Here is a 22,608-nt window from a genome sequence, read left to right as displayed (position 1 = left end):
GCAATGGAGTAATATGGTGAATTACAGAGTTAGAAAATATTCAGTATTTACTAAATATATCCTATGGCAGGGATAGTGAGATGGGAAGCATAATTTTGACATTTTGCAACAGACAATAACAAACAATTATATCTTTTCTTAAATCTTCCTAACTTTTTAATACTCATGAAGGTAAATACTCAAATACTGATATACCTTTATCCCTTAAATTCAGATTAGAGAAGTGTGGAATACCTATGAATTAGATTTGGTTAACTATCAGAATAAGTGTCGCCTGATTCGTGGATGGGATGATCTCTTCAATAAAGTCAAAGAACATATCAATAGCGTCTCTGCCATGAAGTTATCTCCATATTACAAGGTACTTTATTATTTTGCCCCAGTTTTATCATTTTGCTAGCCACATTTTCACATAACCATTGATCTTCATTGTTTTGATCTGATGATTAGAGGCCTATTAAATTTGAGTCTGTAATAATGAGTGGAATTTTTAACACTTAAGAATGAATTCTAAATTACCATGCAACTATCAGAGAGACTGCTAGGTGGGAATGTGGGTGGAATTCTAAAGGTTTGCAATTAATTCCCTGCTACTTTTTTAGGTTTTTGAGGAGGATGCTTTGAGCTGGGAAGACAAGCTGAATCGAATAATGGCTCTCTTTGATGTGTGGATTGATGTTCAGAGACGCTGGGTCTACCTTGAAGGAATCTTTACAGGCAGTGCTGATATTAAGCACCTTCTGCCAGTGGAAACCCAAAGATTCCAAAGGTGTGTTTTGAAGTCACGATTCCTCAAAATGAATACATAGAAATAGTTATTCTTGACCTCATCTTAAACTTTTATTTAAAAAAAAAAAAAAAAAAACTAATTTATTTTTTTCATTGCACTTTTAGCATCAGTACAGAGTTTTTGGCACTAATGAAAAAGGTATCAAAATCCCCCCTTGTTATGGATGTTCTGAATATCCAGGGTGTGCAGAGGTCTTTGGAGAGGCTGGCAGACTTGCTTGGAAAGATCCAAAAAGCATTAGGAGAATATCTGGAAAGAGAGAGATCATCCTTCCCAAGGTATTAAATTTTTGATAAGTCTTATAATATAGTTTAATATCAGCTATGTTTCATCTTTCATTGATAATCATTTGTTATTTATTTACCATTTTCTATACTACATGTTTGTTCAATTTTATTTACCAATTGAATGCTACTAACTGCTGATAAATAACTTCAGACTTTCCTATCAACTTCATTAAACTCTTGAGCAGTTAGCTTAATAGAAGATATTAGGAGGGAAACAGTCTGAAGAAATGCACAGTCAGGAAACTGGGTCTGACTTTAGGCTCTGCTTTGACCATAGTCAAGTTAATTTCTCTGAGCCTGTTTTTCCATCTATAAAATGGGGTTAATGCTGTCAGTATTGTCTGCCCAATTGTCTGTGGGCAAAGAGAAACATTATATAACTCTGAGTAGGATAGTGATGGGGGGATGGAATCTCCTGTAGGATATAGTATGGTATCTTCTCTATGATTTGTGGTCTTAGTTGCCTAGAGCAGGGATGTCAGATTTGCCACTAAGAAAAAACTAGAACTAGATTTAAATGTATTTGGAGAAGGATTAACAGCAACAACAAATACAGTAAAATAGAGATGATCAGTATGCACCCAGCAAGGTTCCATTTCTATTTGATTTTGACTTCTTTTATTTGGAGCACTGAGAGGTTAAAATGACTTGAACCCAAGTTAGCCAAGTCTCCAGGTATCATGCATCTGAATTCAAGTTGTAACAATTAATAATAAATTTTAAAAGGCAGGAGGGATCACAACTCATCCTTCTAGGTTATGGGGAGGTTAGTGCCTCCAAAGAGAGGCTATCTTTGACCCTGGGTTAAATTAGAAGTTCCCTTTGTCTTTCTTATCAAGGGGTCAGGGCATATGGCTAGCTCCTTAGGAGACATCCTTTTCCAAGAAAGGCCTATACCTTCTTATCAAGTTATTTTTGATTGGGGGACTCGTTAACCATGTGTTCTGATTACCCCTGCTCTGCCTCTTACCTAATTAAATATTTGTCTCATCAAATCAAACTAGGGTACTTTTTGTCATCTTGGTCTATATCCCTAATTCTTTTTTTTATTTAATATTTTTCTTACCTATATTTAAAACATTGTTTTTTACATTTGTTTTTAAATTTTTTGAGTTCTAGGTTCTCTTCCTTATCCCCCACCCACAATACGGAAAACCATATATGAAGTTATACAAAATATTTTCATAAAAGATATGTTGTGAAAGAAAACACAGATCTCCCACCCTAATGAAAACAAAAATCCTCAAGGAAAATGAAGTTTAAAAAAAGAAAGAGAAAGAAAGAATGCTTCAATTTGTGTTGAGACAAAATCAATTCCTTCTCTGGATATGGATAGGATTTTTCATCATAAGTCCTTCACATTAGTTGTGAATCATTGAATAGCAAAGTCATTTACAGCTGATCATCCCAGAACATTGCTATTACTTTGTATGTAGTACAGTTCACTTTGCTTGAGTTCATGGAGGAATTTCCAGCTGTTTTTTTTTTTTTTAAGAACATCCTACTCATCATTTCCTGTAGAACAATAATATTCCATTGCAAACACATACCACATTTTATTGAGCCATTCCCCAATTGATGGGCATCTGCTCAGTTTCTTTTTTTTTTTTTTTTTTTTTTTGCTCTGAGAAGGGAGCTGCTATGAATATTTTTTTGCATACACAGGTCATTTTCCTTTTTTTTTTTTTTTTTTTTTTTTTTTGATTTCTTTTGGTATTCATGCTTGTAGTAGTGTTGTTAGATCAAAGGATATGCGTGAATTTATAGCCCTTTTGGCACAGATCATATCTTTTGATCATTTATTAATTGGGGCATGACTCTTATTTTTTATAAATTTGATTTAGTTTCCTTATGAATAAAAGAAACTTACTTTAAAATTCTTTCTGCAGTTACTATTGCTAACTGTATTTCCCCCATTTCATCTCACCATAATTTTTATTAATCACCTTCATGCCATATACTAAGACCCAACAAAATCTATGCAAAACAGTTCTTTTGACAGTCTTTTGTGAGGGCATAGCCTTGCTGTGCTGGTGGGTCTAGATATTATATTCATCTCTGAATAGTTTATTACACAATATTTTACATAATTCTCATGGGTTACCCTCACTTGTCTTGGTGTTTATCAGTTAGTTAACCTTCCCCAAAAGAAGAAAGAATAAAATTTAAATAACATATACATCTAACAACACTAACAGATAAAGGCCAAAAGGAAAAACAAAATCCACTCAAAAGGAAAAGTGCAAGCCAAATATGCTCCCAAGGCACATGGGTCTCTGCTAACAGGGATATGAGCTCCATTGGAAGTTACCTTCAAGTGAGAAACTAAACTCTCCGGTAGACCAACCTATAAATTTCTTCAGTGGATCCTTGAAATACCTAGGATAACTATGTAGAGATCTGGTTTTATCATAAGCTAGTGTAGGCCATCTTAAAAAAAAAAAAAAAAAAAAAAAAGAACAAAACCCACAAACTCAGATGGACCCCAAAGATACATAGAGATCCTGAGCATCTATTGTAAATCAATTCCCAACACCCTTAACTCTGTATAATATGGGCATTGGATGATGGGATGGCTTTTATTATTGTTATTATGCCAATATTATTAGCCTTAATAAAATAATAAAGGAGAGTTATATAGCTTTATTGTTATGGGTGACAGTTATACACTTTTTTCTTTAAAGGTATTCACACAATAGGGTTAACTTGTGTAGCATATATAAATTTTAACTGCAATTAAAATTAAGAAATGAAGTTTGAATTTTTATTGTAATTTAATTTTATTTAATTTTAAAGAAATTAAATTAAAATTTAATTAATTATATTTAATATTTTATTTTAATTTTAATTAAAATTTTACTTAATATTTAAAGAAGACCAGCCCAGAAGAAATTACTTAAAATAGGACTGGTTGAATATAAACATTTTTCTGTGCAATAAAATTATCGATATTCTATTAAAAACCATTAATATTATGTATTGATATCATAATGTGGCTAGATATACTTTTAAGTATATCTCAGTCTCTTTGAAGATACTTAAGAAGATTAGTCTGTATTTCCCCTGGGAGTTTAGTTACTTGCCCTGCCTAACTAAGGTAGTGAGGGGAAAAGGGAGAGGGGAGAGACTGGAGTTGGATCAGACAATCTATAGAAGCCCCTTTCTTCTTTGAGTGTCAGTTGATATATACCTAGGGTAGAAACTTATTTAATTTACATTTTAAACTTTCTTATTAATATCTTTGGTTTTCATATCTATCATTTTTGTATATATGTGCACATTCTTTTTTCCTTCCCTTCCCTCCTCCCAACTTCCTTCCCCCCCCCCCCCCCATTTCTAGAATTGAACCTTTCCTTGTAACAAAGTAAAAAACAGTTAAACTAAAGCAACTGATAGAGACTGCATCTGACAAGCATTCTGTTATTGTAAAGTAACTGAATTTTAATGGGACCTTTGATCCACAGAAAAATGCAGTTAAGGGGAAAGCATAAGTGAAAAGCTGCAAAGTAACTTAGAGCTAACTTTCAATTTTAAAGCTAATTTTAAAAGTTTTTTAAAACATTGTTAAATTTTCCTACTTTTAAAATTAAGGGGAAAGTGTTAGCAGGATGGGGGATGGGGATGACATGGGAGAGTAAAGACCAGCATTTCTAGCTTCAGTGCCTTCTAGTTCCTACAAAAATGGTTATAGCTTTTCTTGAGAGATGATAGATAGCCTTAACATGCTCACCAGTCCAACCAACTTGCTTTCCCAGCTCCAGGCAACCTAGGCCTATATCTGGTAATATCTAAAAGAATTCCTGAAGTTAAATGAATGGCCTGACATTCTGTAATCTAAATTCTTCTTACTAAAAGAAACCTTCCATATGTATACTTGTTACGAATAGGATTAATTAATAACTTCATCTTTATTTAATATTACCCTTACTCATTTTTGAATGTTTTCTCTTAGTATTGAAGGAGAAAAGGGGATAAACAACTGTTTAAGCCAGCAATTAAAGGAAATTTAGCCTGAGTTGAATCCAATTCTGGCTTGAGGATCCAGGATAATATGCTTAAAATTTAACCATAAAATGAATGTCTATGTATTTATATTGTAATGTTAACTTAAGCAGCTTAAAATAAGTATTTTATCATTTCTAGGTTCTACTTTGTTGGTGATGAAGATTTGCTTGAGATAATTGGAAACAGCAAGAATGTGGCAAAATTGCAGAAACACTTCAAAAAAATGTTTGCTGGAGTTTCTAGCATCATTTTAAATGAAGATAACTCCATCGTCTTGGGAATTTCTTCACGTGAAGGAGAAGAGGTAGCCAAAAGTTTAATTTTGTGGCATGGGGAATGACACTTTAAATTTTTACAGGTTTCAGGGTTTTTTTTATTTAATTATTTCAGGTCATGTTTAAAACTCCTGTGTCAATCACAGAACATCCTAAAATCAATGAATGGCTCACACTGGTGGAAAAAGAAATGAGAGTTACCCTAGCTAAACTTCTTGCTGAGTCTGTTACAGAAGTAGAAATCTTTGGCAAGGCAACTTCAATTGATCCTAATACTTATATCACTTGGATTGACAAGTACCAGGTAACTTGAATTGCACATTTATTTAACTATATATCTCTAAGGAAAGGTGTATTTACTGGTTTTGAAAACTTGTACTTTACAATTACTTTTCAGGCCCAGCTTGTTGTTTTGTCAGCCCAGATAGCTTGGTCTGAAAATGTAGAATCTGCACTGACCAGTATTGGGGGTGGGAGCGATGGTGATTCACCAACTCCTCTGCAGTCTGTGCTGACCAATGTTGAGGTCACATTGAATGTTCTGGCTGACTCGGTGCTAATGGAACAGCCCCCATTGCGCAGAAGAAAATTGGAACATTTGGTAAGTGTTGTGCCCTGATTTTACATTTGAAGTCATGACTATAAAGAAAATGAATCTGAAATGTGTTCATATTTATCATTTTAAAAGAGAGGGGACTCTAGATAGAAAGTCTGTAGGCCATCTTCAGTAAAAATTGAGGTGTGAGCCAGCTGAAAGATAGATACTCTATTGGAGGAATGTGTAAGTTCTGGGAATTGCCCTAGGTGAAATCCTACTCATCCTTTAAAGTTCAGCTTAAACATCACTTCCATTGAGCCTTATCTGATTTTTCCTAGTTACTTATAACTCTCCCTTAGGCTTCTCATAACATTTTATTTAGCAAGTCTAATCCACATGTCATGCCATGTTTATTATATAATTGCTGCCATTTTTTTCAGTTACTAAGCTCTTTGAAAGAGAGGAATTTTGGCTTATTAAACTTGATTTCTTTTTTCTTAAGATCTAGCACAGTGCTTCATACATTGCAAGAGTTTAGTAAATGTTCAATGAGTAAAGGAATTTTTATCTACTCATCCTTAATGCTTTCTTCCCAAGAAGGTGGCTGCAGTGATATTTGAGGGACTGAGTATTGTAGGGAAGGGTTTCCTTAGTCAAAAAAAATCAAGGGGTTCACATACTTAGAGGCTTACTTGCTGGGGCTTAGCCTGATTTAGATATGAAACATACTTATAGGATATTTACCAGAACTAAAAATTAATATATGAGTTGTAATCCCCTTCTAGAAATTTCTGTTTTGCATCTTTATCATTTTTTCCCCCTGGCTGAGGTAATTGGGGTTAAGAGACTTGCCCAGGGTCACACAGCTAGGAAGTGTTATGTCTGAGACTAGATTTGAACTCGGGTCCTCCTGATTTCAGGGTTGGTGCTCTATCCATTGAGACACCTAGTTGCCCCTGTTTTACATCTCTTAATAGAAAATTCTTAGTAATAATAATAGCTAGCATTTACATAATATTTCAAAGTTTGCAAAGTACTTTATAAATTTTATCTCGTTCTAGCCTCACAACTCTGGGAATAGATACTATTATTATTACCATTTTATGATGAAGAAATTGAGGCAAATAGAGATTAAGTGACTTGCCCAGCTAAATAAATGTCTGGGGTCACATTTGATTTTAAGTCTTCCTTAATCCAGGTCCCAAAATCTAACCACTTAATCTGTTATTAGTAGTAGGTAGCCCTGTGTAATCTACAAAAGTCTTTGAAATAATATTTAAATTGAATCTTAACAACCACTCCATCCCCAAAATGTGAAGAATACATTGCATTACTTTAGTTTGTGATAAATTGTTTTCTTAATCTACTGTCTGTCTTTAGATTACAGAGTTAGTTCACCAGAGAGATGTTACAAGGTCCCTACTTAAAAGCAAGATTGACAACTCTAAATCATTTGAATGGCTTAGCCAGATGAGATTCTACTTTGATCCTAAGCAAACTGATGTGTTGCAACAACTGTCTATTCAAATGGCTAATGCCAAGTTTAACTATGGTTTTGAGTACCTTGGTGTTCAAGATAAATTGGTACAAACTCCACTTACTGACCGCTGCTATTTGACAATGACACAAGCCTTGGAAGCAAGACTTGGAGGATCTCCGTTTGGTGAGTTATAATTTCATATCAGTATTACTGTGATTGAATTCATGTTAATGTAGGTATATTAAGATTCACAAAAGGACTTTCCTCATAGCTCTCTGCTGCCTATGGTTACAGAGGAAAAAAATAGACTTATGAACAGAAGTGACTCAATCACTTAGCTGTTGAAACTTCTTCTAGGTTCCAAATGCAGTAATTATCTAGTGGAAAAAAGTATTTCAGCATTTCATGAAAATTTGGTAAAGGATATTGTGGTAATAGTCTGAATTGAGGTCCTAATTGTTCCTCTCTTCAAATGTTAGGTCCTGCTGGCACTGGCAAAACAGAATCTGTCAAAGCTCTTGGACATCAGCTTGGGCGATTTGTTCTTGTTTTTAACTGTGATGAAACATTTGATTTCCAGGTAAATAGAGAATTTTTTTTGAGGGGGGTGGATTATATAACTACCATTTGATTCCTGAAGAATATCATTTGGGAGATTTCATGTTATTAGATTATGCTAAAATCTGATTTCATAAGAAACATTGAGTATCTCTGCTGCCTTTTGTATCTTGACAGTCATAATGCATAATTTTAGAAATTATGGATAGTTCAGTGGATGTGAGATTTTTTTAATCTCTTTTAACTTAATGCCCTGTTGTGACCTTGCCAGCATAATTCTAGAGTGGAAGCTACCTAAAATTACATCAGGTGACTCCTTTGTTGGTATCCTGACCACCCAGGACTTTACCCAGATCAGATGCATTTAGCATTTAACTCAAATATTTGACAATTATTGAACTTGGAAATTCCATATATTCCCATTTAAGAAAGGCTTAAGGGTTTGGATTTTTTTTTTTTTAATTCAGTTTAAGTGAAGAAATATTTAAGTGGTAGTTTTAAAATTTTTATTAGGTAGTAAGGGAATCCAGGAATATGTCCTTCTAAAAACTGAACTTTTTTACTAATCCAGTGATTCTTTCTCTTTTTTAGGCAATGGGGCGTATCTTTGTGGGACTTTGTCAAGTAGGTGCTTGGGGCTGCTTTGATGAGTTCAACAGATTAGAGGAGCGCATGCTTTCTGCTGTGTCCCAACAAGTTCAGTGCATTCAGGAGGCCCTACGAGAACATTCTAATCCAAACTATGATAAGAGTAAGACTTTGTTACTGGTTAAATTCCTTTTTCCCTTGAAATAATATAAATATAAAATAAATACATATGTATGTACAAATATTCACATGTCTATATATAAAGAGGTTTCTTTGTAATAATTTAACCTCTCAATGATGATTTATGATCATCATTTATATCTCGGTGGTACAATTAAGATCTATTAAAGAAAATAACATTTGCTTCTTGATACTAAAAGACCTCAGACCATATTGCTCTTTGGGTTCTCATATGTGTTTTTTGGTCTCTTGCTACTCTCAGTGTGTTTGACTGCAAGTAGCTCAAATCCATCTTTTCTATTTTTTTAATATTTCAAAAAGGGATATCTTGTTTTTAAGGTCACCTTCATTTTTTAATCTATCATTCCTCTACTCCCTTACACAGTAAGACATTATTCTTATAATAGCAAAAATTGAAAGGGAGAAAAATGTTAGTAAAATGAGCCATTCTGTCAGTTGTATTTGGTGTATGCATTATACTGAGAAATTCATAAGCAAAGTATGGTGTGTTAAGTGAGGTTAGAGGAAGGGAAGGAAAGATAATTTTTGACCAGGGAAGGCAGGGAAAGATTCATGGAAAAGGTGACATTTGAACTGGAAGTTTGGGTAAGGTTTCACCCAGCAGATATGGTTAGCAGTAAGGGGATAAGGATGCCACCATAGTATAGGAATGAAGATGTAGATATAGAAGAACTCTGGGAGGGAAGGGGCCCGATCAGAATTATCTCATTCCTATTGTTTGAAGTTTAGCTTTTATTTGAGGGTTTCATGCTTTGGATTTAAGAAACTATTAATGAAGGGTCTTTTTTTAAAAATCTACTAAAAACTTAAAGTCCTGTTGTTAAATTTTAGCTTCTGCACCTATTACTTGTGAATTGTTGAACAAACAAGTCAAAGTGAGCCCAGATATGGCTATCTTTATCACCATGAATCCTGGCTATGCGGGCAGATCAAACCTCCCAGACAACTTGAAGAAATTATTCCGAAGTCTGGCAATGACAAAGCCAGATCGCCAATTGATTGCGCAGGTCATGTTGTATTCCCAGGGCTTCCGTACTGCTGAAGTACTTGCCAACAAGATTGTACCATTCTTTAAGTGAGTAACAGTCATCCACAATCACATTTTTTAGACAAAAGTTTGGGGGTTTTTTAAACATTAAATATAAATTTTTTTTAGATTTGTAATTATTTAGTAAAAAAGAAAATTTCCCCCCCCTTTTTAGACTGTGTGATGAACAGCTTTCCTCTCAAAGTCATTATGATTTTGGTCTTCGAGCTTTGAAGAGTGTATTGGTAAGTGCAGGTAATGTGAAGAGAGAGAGAATACAGAAAATAAAAAGAGAAAAAGAAGAACGTGGTGAAGTAGTCGATGAAGGGGAAATTGCTGAAAATCTACCAGAACAAGAGGTATATACAATTCCTATACAGATACTGATGATATTATTTAAAAAGTTGTCTTGACTTATGTGGTTATTTTCTTAGGCTTCATCTCTCTTCTTTTTCTATACTATCTCTATTCATGATCTCATGTACTCATAACAATACTTTTCTATAGCCTCAGCCTCTCATTAAACTTCAAGCTCTTCTTTAATTGCCTGTTATACATCTTTCTGAATGTCCTGTAATCCTACCAAAGTAGCATTCTTCTGGTTTTTTCCACAAAACTATTTTACTCATCCTGACATCATTTTTTCTGTTAATGATATCACTCCTCTCACCATCACCCATTCAGAACAGTTAAGCTCAAAAACCTCTTTGCTTTGTCACTTCTAATCAGTGTAGTCTTTAACTGTGTAATCCGTCTCCTTTTCTCAATGGTAATGGCACCTTTTCTCTTGCGTGCCCTCATAATCATAGCAGTAATAACAACTGAAAAAGTGTTATATACACTTTGAGGTTTGCAGAATACTTTGTAGCCATTGTCTCATTTAATCCCCCAGATTACCTTGTAAATGTTATTATTGTCCCTCATTTTAATTTATCTCATTCCATATTTTTTTTACTCTTGCAATAATTAATGTTTCTGCTTGTCTCTTTCCTTCAGTCCATCCTATCTGGTCTTTTCCCAGGTTACTTTTTTCCATAGTTTAATTGTCTTCATTCTAGTAAAACACCAGAAGTGACTCCTTATTGACTGTAGGTGAAAGTTCAGTCTCTTTTACCTAATGTTCAGTACCCTCAGTGATTTGGTCCCAGCCCAAAAAAGGATCCCAGGCTATTCTCTCACTCATTATTTTCAAACATGTTAGGCTGTCTATATAGATATCTTTTCCTCTCATCTTAATCCAGATCTCCCTTTCCATTTTCTACCTGTTAAAGTCTAACTAAAATCTCTATCTCCTCCATCAAGCCTTTATGTACTACTTCCAATTTAAATTTGATAAATATTTGTTGAATTGACTGAATGTGAATGGCCCATATTTTACAATTCTGTTGTCTGTATTATTATAGTAGACTTATATATAGGTTTCCCTGACTCTGTTCTGTTCTTTCTTATCTATCCTCTCCTCATTTGTGAAAGATTGATTTTTCTGAAGCACAGTGTCAATCCTGTACACATTTCATATTCTTGACTAAGTGCAAACTCCTTAGACTAGAATTAAAATGATAGTCAAACTTACTTGTCTAGTGTTCCCTGAACATGCGATATGTACTCTTCATTTTCATTGACTCATTTTTCTTATAATTTTTTTTTTTTTGGTTAGTGCTACTCCTTTTGCCTGGAGGCAAAGTGGCATCTTTAATGCCACAAGTCTCTTGCCTTCCACGTATATTCTCCCCACTGAATTCTTTAACTATTCCACTTTATACTTTATTGCATTTGTTATATCTTATCTTTATTATTGTGTACATTTCTGGATTCCCCTGCTAGGGATGATTTTATTAGAGCAGGCATTATTTTTTTGTTCCTCTTCAGAGCAAATATTGCCTATAATAGGTACTTGATAAGTTAAACTGAATTGATGAAATTGAACTGTCTTCTCCTAATTTTTTTTTTTTTTTGCTGAGGCAGTTGGGGTGAAGTGACTTGCCCAGGGTCACACAGCTAGGAAGTGTCAAGTGTCTGAGATCACATTTGAACTCAGATCCTCCTAACTTCAGGGCTGGTACTCTATCCATGGCACCACCTAGCTGCCTGTTCTCCTAATTATTATTATTTTTTTTTAATTAAAACTTTTTATTTACAAAGCATGTACATGGGTAATTTTTCCAACATCGACCCTTGCATAACCTTTTGTTGCAAAATTTCCCCTTCTTTCCCCCACCACCTCCCCCATCTGGCAGGTAGTCCAATACATGTAAAATATGTTGAAATACATGTTAGATCCAATATGTGTATACATATTTATACAGCTATTTGGTTGCACAAGAAAAATCACATTAAGAAGGAAAAAAGAGAAAAACTGAGGGAAAAAAAACAAATTGCAAGCAAATAACAGAGAGTGAGAATGCTATGTTGTGTTCCACCCTCTGTTCCCACAGTTCTCTCTCTCAGTGTAGATGGCTCTCTTCATCACTGAACAAGTGGAACTGGTTTGAATCATCTCATTCATCTCATTTTTGAAAAATTAATCATCACTTAGTTTTGTTTGTTGTTGTGTATAATGATCGCCTGGTTCTGCTCATTTCACTCAGCATCAGTTCATGTAGGTCTCTCCAAGCCTTTCTGAAATCATCCGGCTGGTCGTTTCTTACAGAATAGTAATATTCCATAACATTCATATACCATAATTTATTTAGCCATTCTCCAATTGATGGGCATCCACTCAGTTTCCATTTTTTGCCACTACAGAAAGAGCTGCCACAAACATTTTTGCACGTAATGGTCCCTTTCCCTCCTTTAAGAACTCTTTGGGATATAGACCCAGTAGAAACACTGCTGGGTCAAAGGGTATGCACAGTTTGATAACTTTTTGAGCATAGTTCCAAACTGCTCTCCAGAATGGTTGGATCCGTTCACAGTTCCACCAACAATGCATCAGTGTCCCAGTTTTCCCTCCAACATCCATCATTATCTTTACCTGTCATCTTAGCCAATCTGACAGGTGTGTAGTGGTATCTCAGAGATGTCTTAATTTGCATTTCTTTGATCAATAGTGATTTGGAGCACCTTTTCATGTGGCTACAAATAATTTCAATTTTTTCATCTGAAAATTGTTCATATCCTTTGACCATTTATCCTCAATTTATCAGCTGAAGAATGGCTTGAACTACTATAAATTTGAATCAATTCTCTCTATATTTTAGAAATGAATTCTCCTAATTCTTAAACCAAACACATTAGAGATGCTATGATAATGTGGATTTTTAGCTGGTTAAATATAAAGGATTATGATAGATTTTTTTCCTTTCCTCTGAAACTTTTAATCTATTATTTTTACTTAGATTCTAATTCAGAGTGTCTGTGAAACAATGGTACCAAAGCTTGTAGCAGAAGATATTCCTTTGCTCTTCAGTCTTCTCTCTGATGTATTTCCTGGGGTCCAGTACCATCGTGGTGAGATGACAGCATTAAGAGAAGAGCTCAAGAAAGTTTGTCAGGAAATGTACCTGACATACGGAGATGGAGAAGAAGTTGGTGGAATGTGGGTTGAAAAGGTAACTCACAAATTGGAGGAGGAGGCCATTTTGGTATAGATTTAGAAAAACTTTTACTGTTTGCATCATCACCATCATCATATAAATGTGTAAGAATTGTTATATAAGGTTAATCTTGTGGTCCATCTAGTTTACTATTCTGCCTTGGACACTGGGCACCCAAGTGATAAGTTGTTCTCTGTTACAAGAAAAATCGCATGCTGTAAACATTCCTACTTTCTCTTAACTCATATGAAACTGTCTTCCATGTATTATGTTAATAAATGTTGAATATATTTCTATAAATTTATTTGTAAAATTCACTGGACCAAATTCTTAGTACACAATGACCATATAAAAGGAATAAATCTAGGATAGATTTCTTTTGGATGTATAAAATATTAAAGAGTATAAGGTTTTTGTTTTTTTTTCTTTTCTTTTTGTAGGTTCTTCAGCTCTATCAGATAACCCAAATAAATCATGGTTTAATGATGGTGGGGCCTTCAGGAAGTGGAAAGAGTATGGCTTGGAGAGTTCTCCTGAAAGCACTAGAAAGATTAGAAGGTGTGGAAGGGGTAGCACACATCATTGATCCTAAAGCAATCAGCAAGGATCATCTTTATGGTACCCTAGATCCAAATACTCGAGAATGGACAGACGGGTTATTCACACATGTTCTCAGAAAGTAAGTTAAGGTTTTGACCTATATTTCCATGAATAGATTCTGTATTCAAGATTAATTAACAATCTTATTTCTTGTGCTAAATTGTAATAGTAGTAGTAATTGTAGCAGTAGCAGATCCTCATAGTTTTATAATCATCTTGTTAAAAAAATATTATCCCTAATTTTATAGCTAAAGAAATAGTCTCAGAAAAGTAAGGCATCTTACTGTTTGTTACAAGTTTGAATAGACAGGAAGCACTCCCAACTTTTTTACTATAATTTCATTAATACCTCAATCCTAGAAGAGAGTAGGAAAAACTTTTTTTGCAATTCTTTCTTAACCAGATTTTTATATAAATTTTTCTTTTAATTCAGAATCATCGATAATGTAAGAGGTGAACTACAGAAACGCCAATGGATTATCTTTGATGGAGATGTAGATCCTGAGTGGGTTGAGAACTTAAACTCTGTACTAGATGACAATAAACTACTAACTTTGCCAAATGGAGAGCGCCTCAGTCTTCCACCCAATGTAAATTGTGTTCTTTCACGTTTTTGTTGCTAAATTCTTCTGTTACTATCTTTACTGAAATTCAGTCTGGCACTATTAGAAAAAGTTGCGAAGGTGTTTTCAGTAGACCTAGTGTTATTATTTTAGTAGTCATTTATATGAGTAGGACTCTAAACTGAAAAAAATTTTGATTAGTCACAATTCTTGGTTTTTAAATTTGTTTCTTTTGGTAGTAAAAGCCATGTTGAAAAGAAGAGAGTAATAAGAATGTATCCATATTGTACCTTTTATAATTTGATATGTTAATGACCCAGGTATGAAAATGGATATTTATCATAGGTCTGTAAAAATAATGACCTGATGGATGAGCAGAAAAAAGTCTTGCCTTATATTGTTTGAGAACCTATGCTGATGAAATTAAAAGCCCAGTCATCCTTATGCAGAGTCTACTATCAGAAATTTTCTTGGCTAAGTGTAGAAACATTAAAACCTTCCCTGCCTCCAGTTTGCAGTTGTATAAAGAATTCCTAACCCGTCTTGTAGATAGAAAATGTAGATGAATATTCTGGTTGTGGGAACTAGCTTGTGTTAAGTCCTTTGTTTCTATGACACTATAATTTTTCTGTATATAAATAGGTATATAATAAATAGATGGTGTACAGATATAAATAGATTTGATTTTTAGCTGCGTAGCACCAAATCTATTGCTTGTCTTCTTTCTAGGTTAGAATTATGTTTGAAGTACAAGATTTGAAATATGCAACACTGGCCACAGTATCAAGATGTGGAATGGTCTGGTTTAGTGAAGATGTTCTGAGCACCGACATGATATTCAATAACTTTCTGGCCAGACTGCGAAGCATCCCATTGGATGAAGGTGAAGATGAAGCCCAACGTAGACGAAAGGGAAAAGAGGATGAAGGTGAAGAAGCTGCTTCACCAATGTTACAGGTAGGATTTAGAACTACAGTAAATATAGCAGATGTTTCAGAAATGAAGACAGTAACAGCAGATATTTAAGAATATTCCTAGAGTTTGAAGGACTGCTTCTAGGATGAAGACTTTTTTTTTTACTTTTTTTGTATTTTGGGCCCTTTTTTGTAGTCTGGCAAAATCTATAGTGTTTTCACAATACTGTTGGGTTTTTTGACATGCAAAATATATAGGATTATAAAAGAAACCCATTATATCAAAATGTGTTTATTTAAAACAATCATGGACCCAAGTTAAGAACACTTATTTTAGTAAGTAGTTCAGAACTCGTGTTAACTGTGTAAACATTTTTACACCAAATTTTTTTAATCATGGCCATGGGATCTATTCTTGTGATTGGTGGTTTAAAAAAAAGTTTGCAGGCTATTGATAATAATCATTAATTTTTTACTTACAGATCCAGAGAGATGCAGCAACAATCATGCAACCATACTTCACATCTAATGGATTGGTTACTAAGGCACTTGAGCATGCTTTCAAGTTGGAACATATCATGGACCTCACTCGGTTACGATGTCTTGGCTCCCTTTTCTCCATGTTGCATCAGGCCTGCCGAAATGTTGCTCAGTACAATGCAAACCATCCTGACTTTCCCATGCAGATAGATCAACTAGAACGCTATATTCAGGTAATTTAAATTATTGAAGTTGAAGTAACCCCCAAACTTAAAGGTCAGTCTGCTATTTTAGTAAGATGGATTGTAAAGGATGAGCCTTTATTGACTGGGTACTTCATCTCTTACTTTGTAATTTGTAGAAAATTAAATTATAATTCCTTTTCCAACAGCGATACTTGGTTTATGCTATCTTGTGGTCTTTATCTGGAGATAGTCGTCTGAAAATGAGAGCTGAGCTGGGTGAATACATCAGAAGAATTACTACTGTGCCATTGCCTACTGCACCTAATATACCCATAATTGATTATGAAGTAAGTGCTTGGAGGTTCTGGTCTTTTACAATTTATTTCAAAACCCACAGTTCTGTTTAATGTTCATTGGCTGAAAGGTTTGATTTACTCCCAAAACATCCTTACAGTAAATTTAAAGTTGTTGTTTTTTTTTAAGAATTGTGAGAACTTTGATTTTCATTTGTTGATATTGAAGGATAGCAAGAAATGTGAGTACTAAAGAGTGAATCCATGGCCCTTGCATCATGTAATAGAAGGATTTGGATCAGAAGAATTGGGTTCGAGCTCTGACACTAATAAGTGAATAGACAGTTTCCTCATCTATAAATTATGAGAGTTGCCTTATATCATCTTTAACATCCTTCTTAATTCTAAATGCTTTGATTCTTATTGTAAGTTTTAGTGTACTTGATTGTAAACAAACTATTTGATTTGAGGAACTATCCTAACCTAATATTTCTTGTTTTAATAGGTTTCTATTACTGGTGAATGGGCACCATGGCAATCCAAGGTTCCTCAGATTGAAGTAGAGACACACAAGGTTGCTGCTCCTGATGTTGTTGTACCAACCTTAGACACAGTCCGTCATGAAGCACTTCTGTATACCTGGCTTGCAGAGCATAAGCCTTTAGTCTTGTGTGGGCCACCAGGTTCTGGAAAGACTATGACTCTCTTTAGTGCTCTCAGGGCTTTGCCCGATATGGAGGTAAAAGAAAAAACAACATGTCACCTGAGATGCCATAGACTTAAAATCCAGTACCCACATTAAAATATTTCCTCCCCTCATTTTTCTAGGTTGTTGGGCTTAATTTCTCAAGTGCTACAACTCCTGAGCTGCTTCTAAAAACCTTTGATCATTATTGTGAATACAGGCGTACACCAAATGGAGTGGTGTTGGCACCTGTCCAGCTTGGAAAATGGTTGGTTTTGTTTTGTGATGAAATCAACTTGCCAGATATGGACAAATATGGAACACAGAGGGTTATATCATTTATCAGACAGGTTTGTATACTTTAAAATAATCATAAATTAATTGAATCTGTCATCTCTGACACAGTTTCCCATGTTATCCTGGTGAACAAAGGATATAGGCTTGATGGTCATTTAATTAGGTTGCTGTTTAATGACAGATATAAAGAATAGTCATGGATTAAAGTCAGCTTTAAGGGCAGTCTCTAGGAGAGTACCCCAAGATTCAGTTCTTAAGTCTATCAAAATTTTAGATGAAAATGGAGCTGGCATACTTCTCAGATTTGCAGTTTATTTGAAGAAGCATAAAAGAATGGTTAATCCATTTTAGATAATTGAGTTCTTACCGAAAAAGTTTATAACAAGTTAGCGTGTTGGGCCAACTAGGACAAATCTAAAGTTATAATGCTTAAGTTCAGAAAGTCAATTTCATTGATATGTTGGAATAGGTATGACTGGATCTAGATAACAATTCTTTGAGAAAGATCTGGGGATTTTATTGGACTACAAACTTCATGTAAGTCGAGAGTAATGGGAAAAAAAATCCAACTCGAAAAGCTAATGTCCTATATTGCCTTAACAATACCATACTATATACAATGAGGGCAGTAATAGTTTCCCTGTACTTTGTCTTTTCACATCATACTTTGAGTTTACTTATTGGAAGCCATAGTTTAGGAAGGATAGGCAGTGTTGTGCAAACAGAATTAAAAAGGGCTTTGAGAGAACACTAGATAAGGAGCTATTGAAGGAACTGAGGGTATTTATCCTCAGGAAGAGAAAACTTCTGGAGAATATCTTCATTTTCAAGTGAAAGGAAGTATTCTTGGTACCAGAAGGCAGCACTAGGAGCAACATCTAGAAGTGGTAAAGGATAGACTTTTTGTAAGGAAAATCACTTTAAAATTAGAGCTATCTGTGAATGGAATAACCATTACCTATTGATGTAATAATTTCTGCTTCACTGTTTCTCTTCAAGAAGAGTTTGGACAAACTGTTTTTGTGGGTGTTGTTGAGAGATTTCTTTTCAGTTATAAATTGCATCTCCCATCATCCTTCAATTCTCCATGACCCTGAATTCTTCATTAAGGAATTGGGGGGGGGGGGGAGATTTTTTTATCTTATATGAGAATATTTCTTTACTATTTTCTAATTATGTCTTTCTAATTCTTAGATTCTGTGGTTGTCATCTTTCACATTCCCATTTTTGTCCTTTAGATGGTAGAACATGGAGGATTCTACCGAACATCTGATCAAACATGGGTGAAATTGGAGAGGATTCAGTTTGTTGGAGCTTGTAATCCACCTACTGATCCTGGAAGAAAACCTCTCTCACACAGGTAATAGCTTTGTACATTTTACAGTTTTAGCACAAACCCAACATTACTTGTAATTTAAACTATACAAATAAAATCCAAATTTAATTATAAAAGGTAGTTTTTAAAAAGAGGTAGCATATTTTAGTACAAATCTACTTGTAGGTAGTATTCACACTTTAGTTACGGAATCTCAATTAATAATCTAGTTGTGCCAAGTGACCTTGGACAAGTGATTTCCCTATTGGGGGGGGGGGGGGCTTTGTTTCCCTATATATGAAAAAGGGCAGTGTACCTTTTCAGCTCTTTAGTTTTAGGACTTATTCTAATTTATAAACATTCTCCCTAGCTTTCTTATCCTTTTTATTTTTCTAGGAGACATAATTTTATTCTTAAATAGCATACCTTACCTTCCTAGCAGTCTGTATTGATTTGATACCACTTTATTTTGCCCTTTGAGCCAAACCAACATTTTCATGAAATTTGAAATCTGGGATTGACTATAGAGATCAGTAATGCTTTTTAAATTTTAGTCAGTTCCTTCCCAGATCTAGCAAATGTAACTTTCAAGTAAAGGTTAAGCATCAATGATTTGGACCAAAACAGAAAAGTAAATGCTTGTTGGATGTGATTGAATAGTTAATTTGGTTTTTAGATGAGATTTCCTATTTAAAATGGTTTGTGCTTTTACCAGATTTTTGCGTCATGTACCTGTAGTATATGTGGATTATCCAGGACCTGCATCACTAACTCAGATATATGGTACATTCAACCGAGCAATGCTGAGACTCATTCCATCTCTTCGAACATATGCAGAACCTCTTACAGCTGCAATGGTTGAATTCTACACAATGTCTCAGGTACTTTTCATCTAAATTTACTACCAAGTTTTTCTCTAATAGTTAAATTTTTTAAAAATCATCTTTCTGGTTGATGCTTTTTTAGACTAAATTTTTTTTTCTGAGACCTTTTGCATACTTTGTGCATATGCATGTATGTTTACTAAAATAATTTCATTTTGCATGCATGTAACTTTTAACTTTTGATTCAGCAAACTTGTGTTAAATATCTCCAACATCCAAAGCATATTGCACTAAATGCTGGGAATTTGGGATAAATGATGATCAGGAATCTTATGATCTCTGTCCTTGATATCTTGTAGTAAAATATTCATATATAAACTTTTAAATTTTTGAAATTTAACAGGAGAGATTCACTCAGGACACACAGCCTCATTATATCTATTCACCCCGTGAAATGACCCGATGGGTAAGGGGTATTTTTGAAGCCTTAAGACCCTTGGAGACTTTGCCTGTGGAAGGACTTATTCGAATTTGGGCACATGAAGCTCTCCGTCTCTTCCAAGACAGGTAAGGAAATTGAAATGTTTGAAAATAGAACTTAATTTGAAATTTTTGTCCTCTGAAATGATAGTTGGCCACAGTATATTCAGCTTTCAGTATTGATAACTCACATTCTTTTTTTTTCCTTCAACAATATTGTTTTTCCAAACATGCAAAGATAGTAGCTGTCAATATTTACTTCTGTGAGATTTTGTATTCCAAATTTTTTCTCCCTCTCCTTTGTTTTCTCCTCTCCCCCAGACAGCAAGCTATTCAATGTAGATTATATATGTATGATCCTTTTAGACATATTTTCGTATTTGTCATGTGCCAGAAAAATCAGACCAAAAGGGGAAAAACCACAAGAAAGAAAAAGCAAACAAAAAAAAAAGGGTAAAAATACTAGGCTTCAGTCCACATTCAGTCTCATCTGAATACAGATGGCATCCTCCATCCCAAGTCTGTTGTAATTGTCCTGGGCCACCACATTGCTTACAAGAGACAAGTCCATAACAGTTCATCCTTACACAATTCCACCAGCACAATGCACAATGGGTAACTCAATATTCTTTAATTTAAGTATTTTTCACCCTCTGAGGTCCATGAGGAGGAATTTGTGATGATTTAAATGAAAGAGAAAACTTTTGCTCACATGAACTATCTTGATATTCCTTCTTCCTGGTGCTTAGCACAGTGCCTAGCACATAGCATGCTTTCAATAAATACTAGTTGACTCCTGTGGTCACCTTAATTATCATCTAATCTGGCCCATTAGACCTGGGTTCAGTTAAAGTTCAGTTCAACAATGCATGCACTTAAGTACTGGGTGCTTGGGGGCACTTTTTTTTGTAAAATCAGTTGTCTTCCCTTGTGGACTTTATAATCTAGTAGTGCAATGTGAAACAGACAGTGGTACACGATGATACTTAAGTGCATCAACCTCTGTAGAAGTGCTCCATTTCCTTCTCATGGTGAAGCCAATTAATTGTTAAAGTCTGATAAATAGGCCCAAAAGCTCTTTGAATTGTCTAAAGACCAGCCTAACTTGTGGCAAGGCCCCAGAAAATTTTTACTTAATAAGTGTGTATAGATCAATTCTGTCGTTCAGTAGTTTGGTGTCCTTTCCAGCTATGTGTCACCATCATTGTTCACTCTGTCCAGAATTTCACAGATACTAAGTGTCTGAGGCCAATTTGAACTCAAGGAGCTGAATTTTCCTGATTCCAAGGCCAACTTCTATCCACTGTATCATCTAATTCCACTTTGTTTCCTCAAAGCACATTTCATAAACCATAGTTTGTTCAATCATTCCCCAATTGACAGGCTCTCTTTTTGGTTCCAGATTTTTGCCTTCACAAAAGGACCTGCTTTAAACCCTTTTGTACAGTTAGGATTTTTTTTCTCTTTGGTCTCTTTAGAGTTTAGTCTGAGTAGTGTTATTGCTGGATCAAAGAGAATGCACAGTTAATAACTTCACGAACATAGTTCTAAATTGTTCTTCAGAATGACTAAACCAAGTCACAATTCTATCAACAGTAAATCAATGTGCCTATTCTCTCATAGGCCCTCCAGAATTTATTCCAATAGCATATAAAATACTGTGTTAATTATAAGCGCAACATTTGTATTAGTTAGACCTTTTAACTTCTATGTTGCTATTTATTCTTTTCCTTAAAAACAGACTTGTGGAAGATGAAGAAAGACGTTGGACTGATGAAAATATTGATATGGTAGCTCTAAAGCACTTCCCTAATATTGACAAAGAAAAAGCCATGAGCAGGCCCATCTTATATAGCAATTGGCTGTCAAAGGTAACCCAATTTTAAATAGCTTCATTAATAATGTTACCTTTTCTGTTGTCCTTTTATGACCTCTAAATTTTACACAGTTCTTAATAGAGCTGATTTTACAATAGGTATTTATAGTTAAAATAATCTCAGCTGAGAATGAAAACTTGTAAAGTAGGAAGCAAGCTTTTTGAACTGTTTTGTTGCGTTTTATTGAGTTTTGTCTTTGTATCCACAATGCATTTTGCAGAGTAGATGTCTGATGTTAGTGGAATGGGATGGAATTGTTTCTTTTTTTTTTCTCACTTATCTTTTTCTCTTTTATATAGTATTAAGAATTACTGCCGTTACTTCCAGAATCACATGGAGTTTTTGTTCTTAATGTGAACAGAGGCAGTATTTTTTTCATCCCAAATCTGATTTATATGAAATCTGTGGCTTATAATTAGTGCTGTACATATTTTCTTAATAGACAATTTTATTTTATGGTGAATCTTAACTACAGTTATACAAGTCATCAATAAAACAGCCTGGATTTTGTCAGTTTAGTACAATTGTTATCTAAATTGATAGGACTTCTCGAAATCATATTGATTTTCATCTTTTCTTTACCTGTTAAGATACTTTACTAATGATATCAGTACCTTACATTTGTGTATCATGTAACAGCTTTAAAAATACTTTTACAAATGTTGTCTCATTTAGTTTTGGCCACAGTCCTATGAAATTGGACATAAATTATAAAATAATGACCTTTTAATTGCCTATCATAGTCTTTTAAAATATTTTTAAGTTTTTAAGGATAGAAAAGTTACTTTTGACCCCAAGAATGTTTGTATT

General features: G+C 34.4%; 1 protein-coding gene across 2 annotated transcripts in view; it reads left to right on the top strand.

The window, feature by feature from the left end:
* Positions 1-22,608, top strand: part of DYNC1H1 (dynein cytoplasmic 1 heavy chain 1) — an 89,447-nt gene that overhangs the window by 34,477 nt on the left and 32,362 nt on the right. For both annotated transcript variants that reach the window (XM_031953228.1, XM_031953227.1), the window contains exons 21-43: positions 215-361; positions 603-769; positions 895-1,068; positions 5,221-5,386; positions 5,473-5,661; positions 5,755-5,958; positions 7,276-7,558; positions 7,855-7,955; positions 8,525-8,684; positions 9,554-9,797; positions 9,925-10,108; positions 13,088-13,300; positions 13,726-13,964; positions 14,319-14,475; positions 15,178-15,405; positions 15,845-16,075; positions 16,234-16,374; positions 16,826-17,059; positions 17,149-17,355; positions 18,541-18,662; positions 19,333-19,498; positions 19,845-20,008; positions 21,663-21,792. In XM_031953228.1, the coding sequence (XP_031809088.1) occupies positions 215-361; positions 603-769; positions 895-1,068; positions 5,221-5,386; positions 5,473-5,661; positions 5,755-5,958; positions 7,276-7,558; positions 7,855-7,955; positions 8,525-8,684; positions 9,554-9,797; positions 9,925-10,108; positions 13,088-13,300; positions 13,726-13,964; positions 14,319-14,475; positions 15,178-15,405; positions 15,845-16,075; positions 16,234-16,374; positions 16,826-17,059; positions 17,149-17,355; positions 18,541-18,662; positions 19,333-19,498; positions 19,845-20,008; positions 21,663-21,792 (4,251 nt within the window). The remainder of the gene's footprint in view (positions 1-214; positions 362-602; positions 770-894; positions 1,069-5,220; positions 5,387-5,472; positions 5,662-5,754; positions 5,959-7,275; positions 7,559-7,854; positions 7,956-8,524; positions 8,685-9,553; positions 9,798-9,924; positions 10,109-13,087; positions 13,301-13,725; positions 13,965-14,318; positions 14,476-15,177; positions 15,406-15,844; positions 16,076-16,233; positions 16,375-16,825; positions 17,060-17,148; positions 17,356-18,540; positions 18,663-19,332; positions 19,499-19,844; positions 20,009-21,662; positions 21,793-22,608) is intronic.

The sequence above is a fragment of the Sarcophilus harrisii genome, chromosome 2, assembly GCF_902635505.1.
Source record: "Sarcophilus harrisii chromosome 2, mSarHar1.11, whole genome shotgun sequence".
Taxonomy (NCBI): Eukaryota; Metazoa; Chordata; class Mammalia; order Dasyuromorphia; family Dasyuridae; genus Sarcophilus; species Sarcophilus harrisii.
The sequence above is the reverse complement of the archived record's forward strand: the minus strand, read 5'-3'. Positions and strand labels throughout refer to the sequence as shown.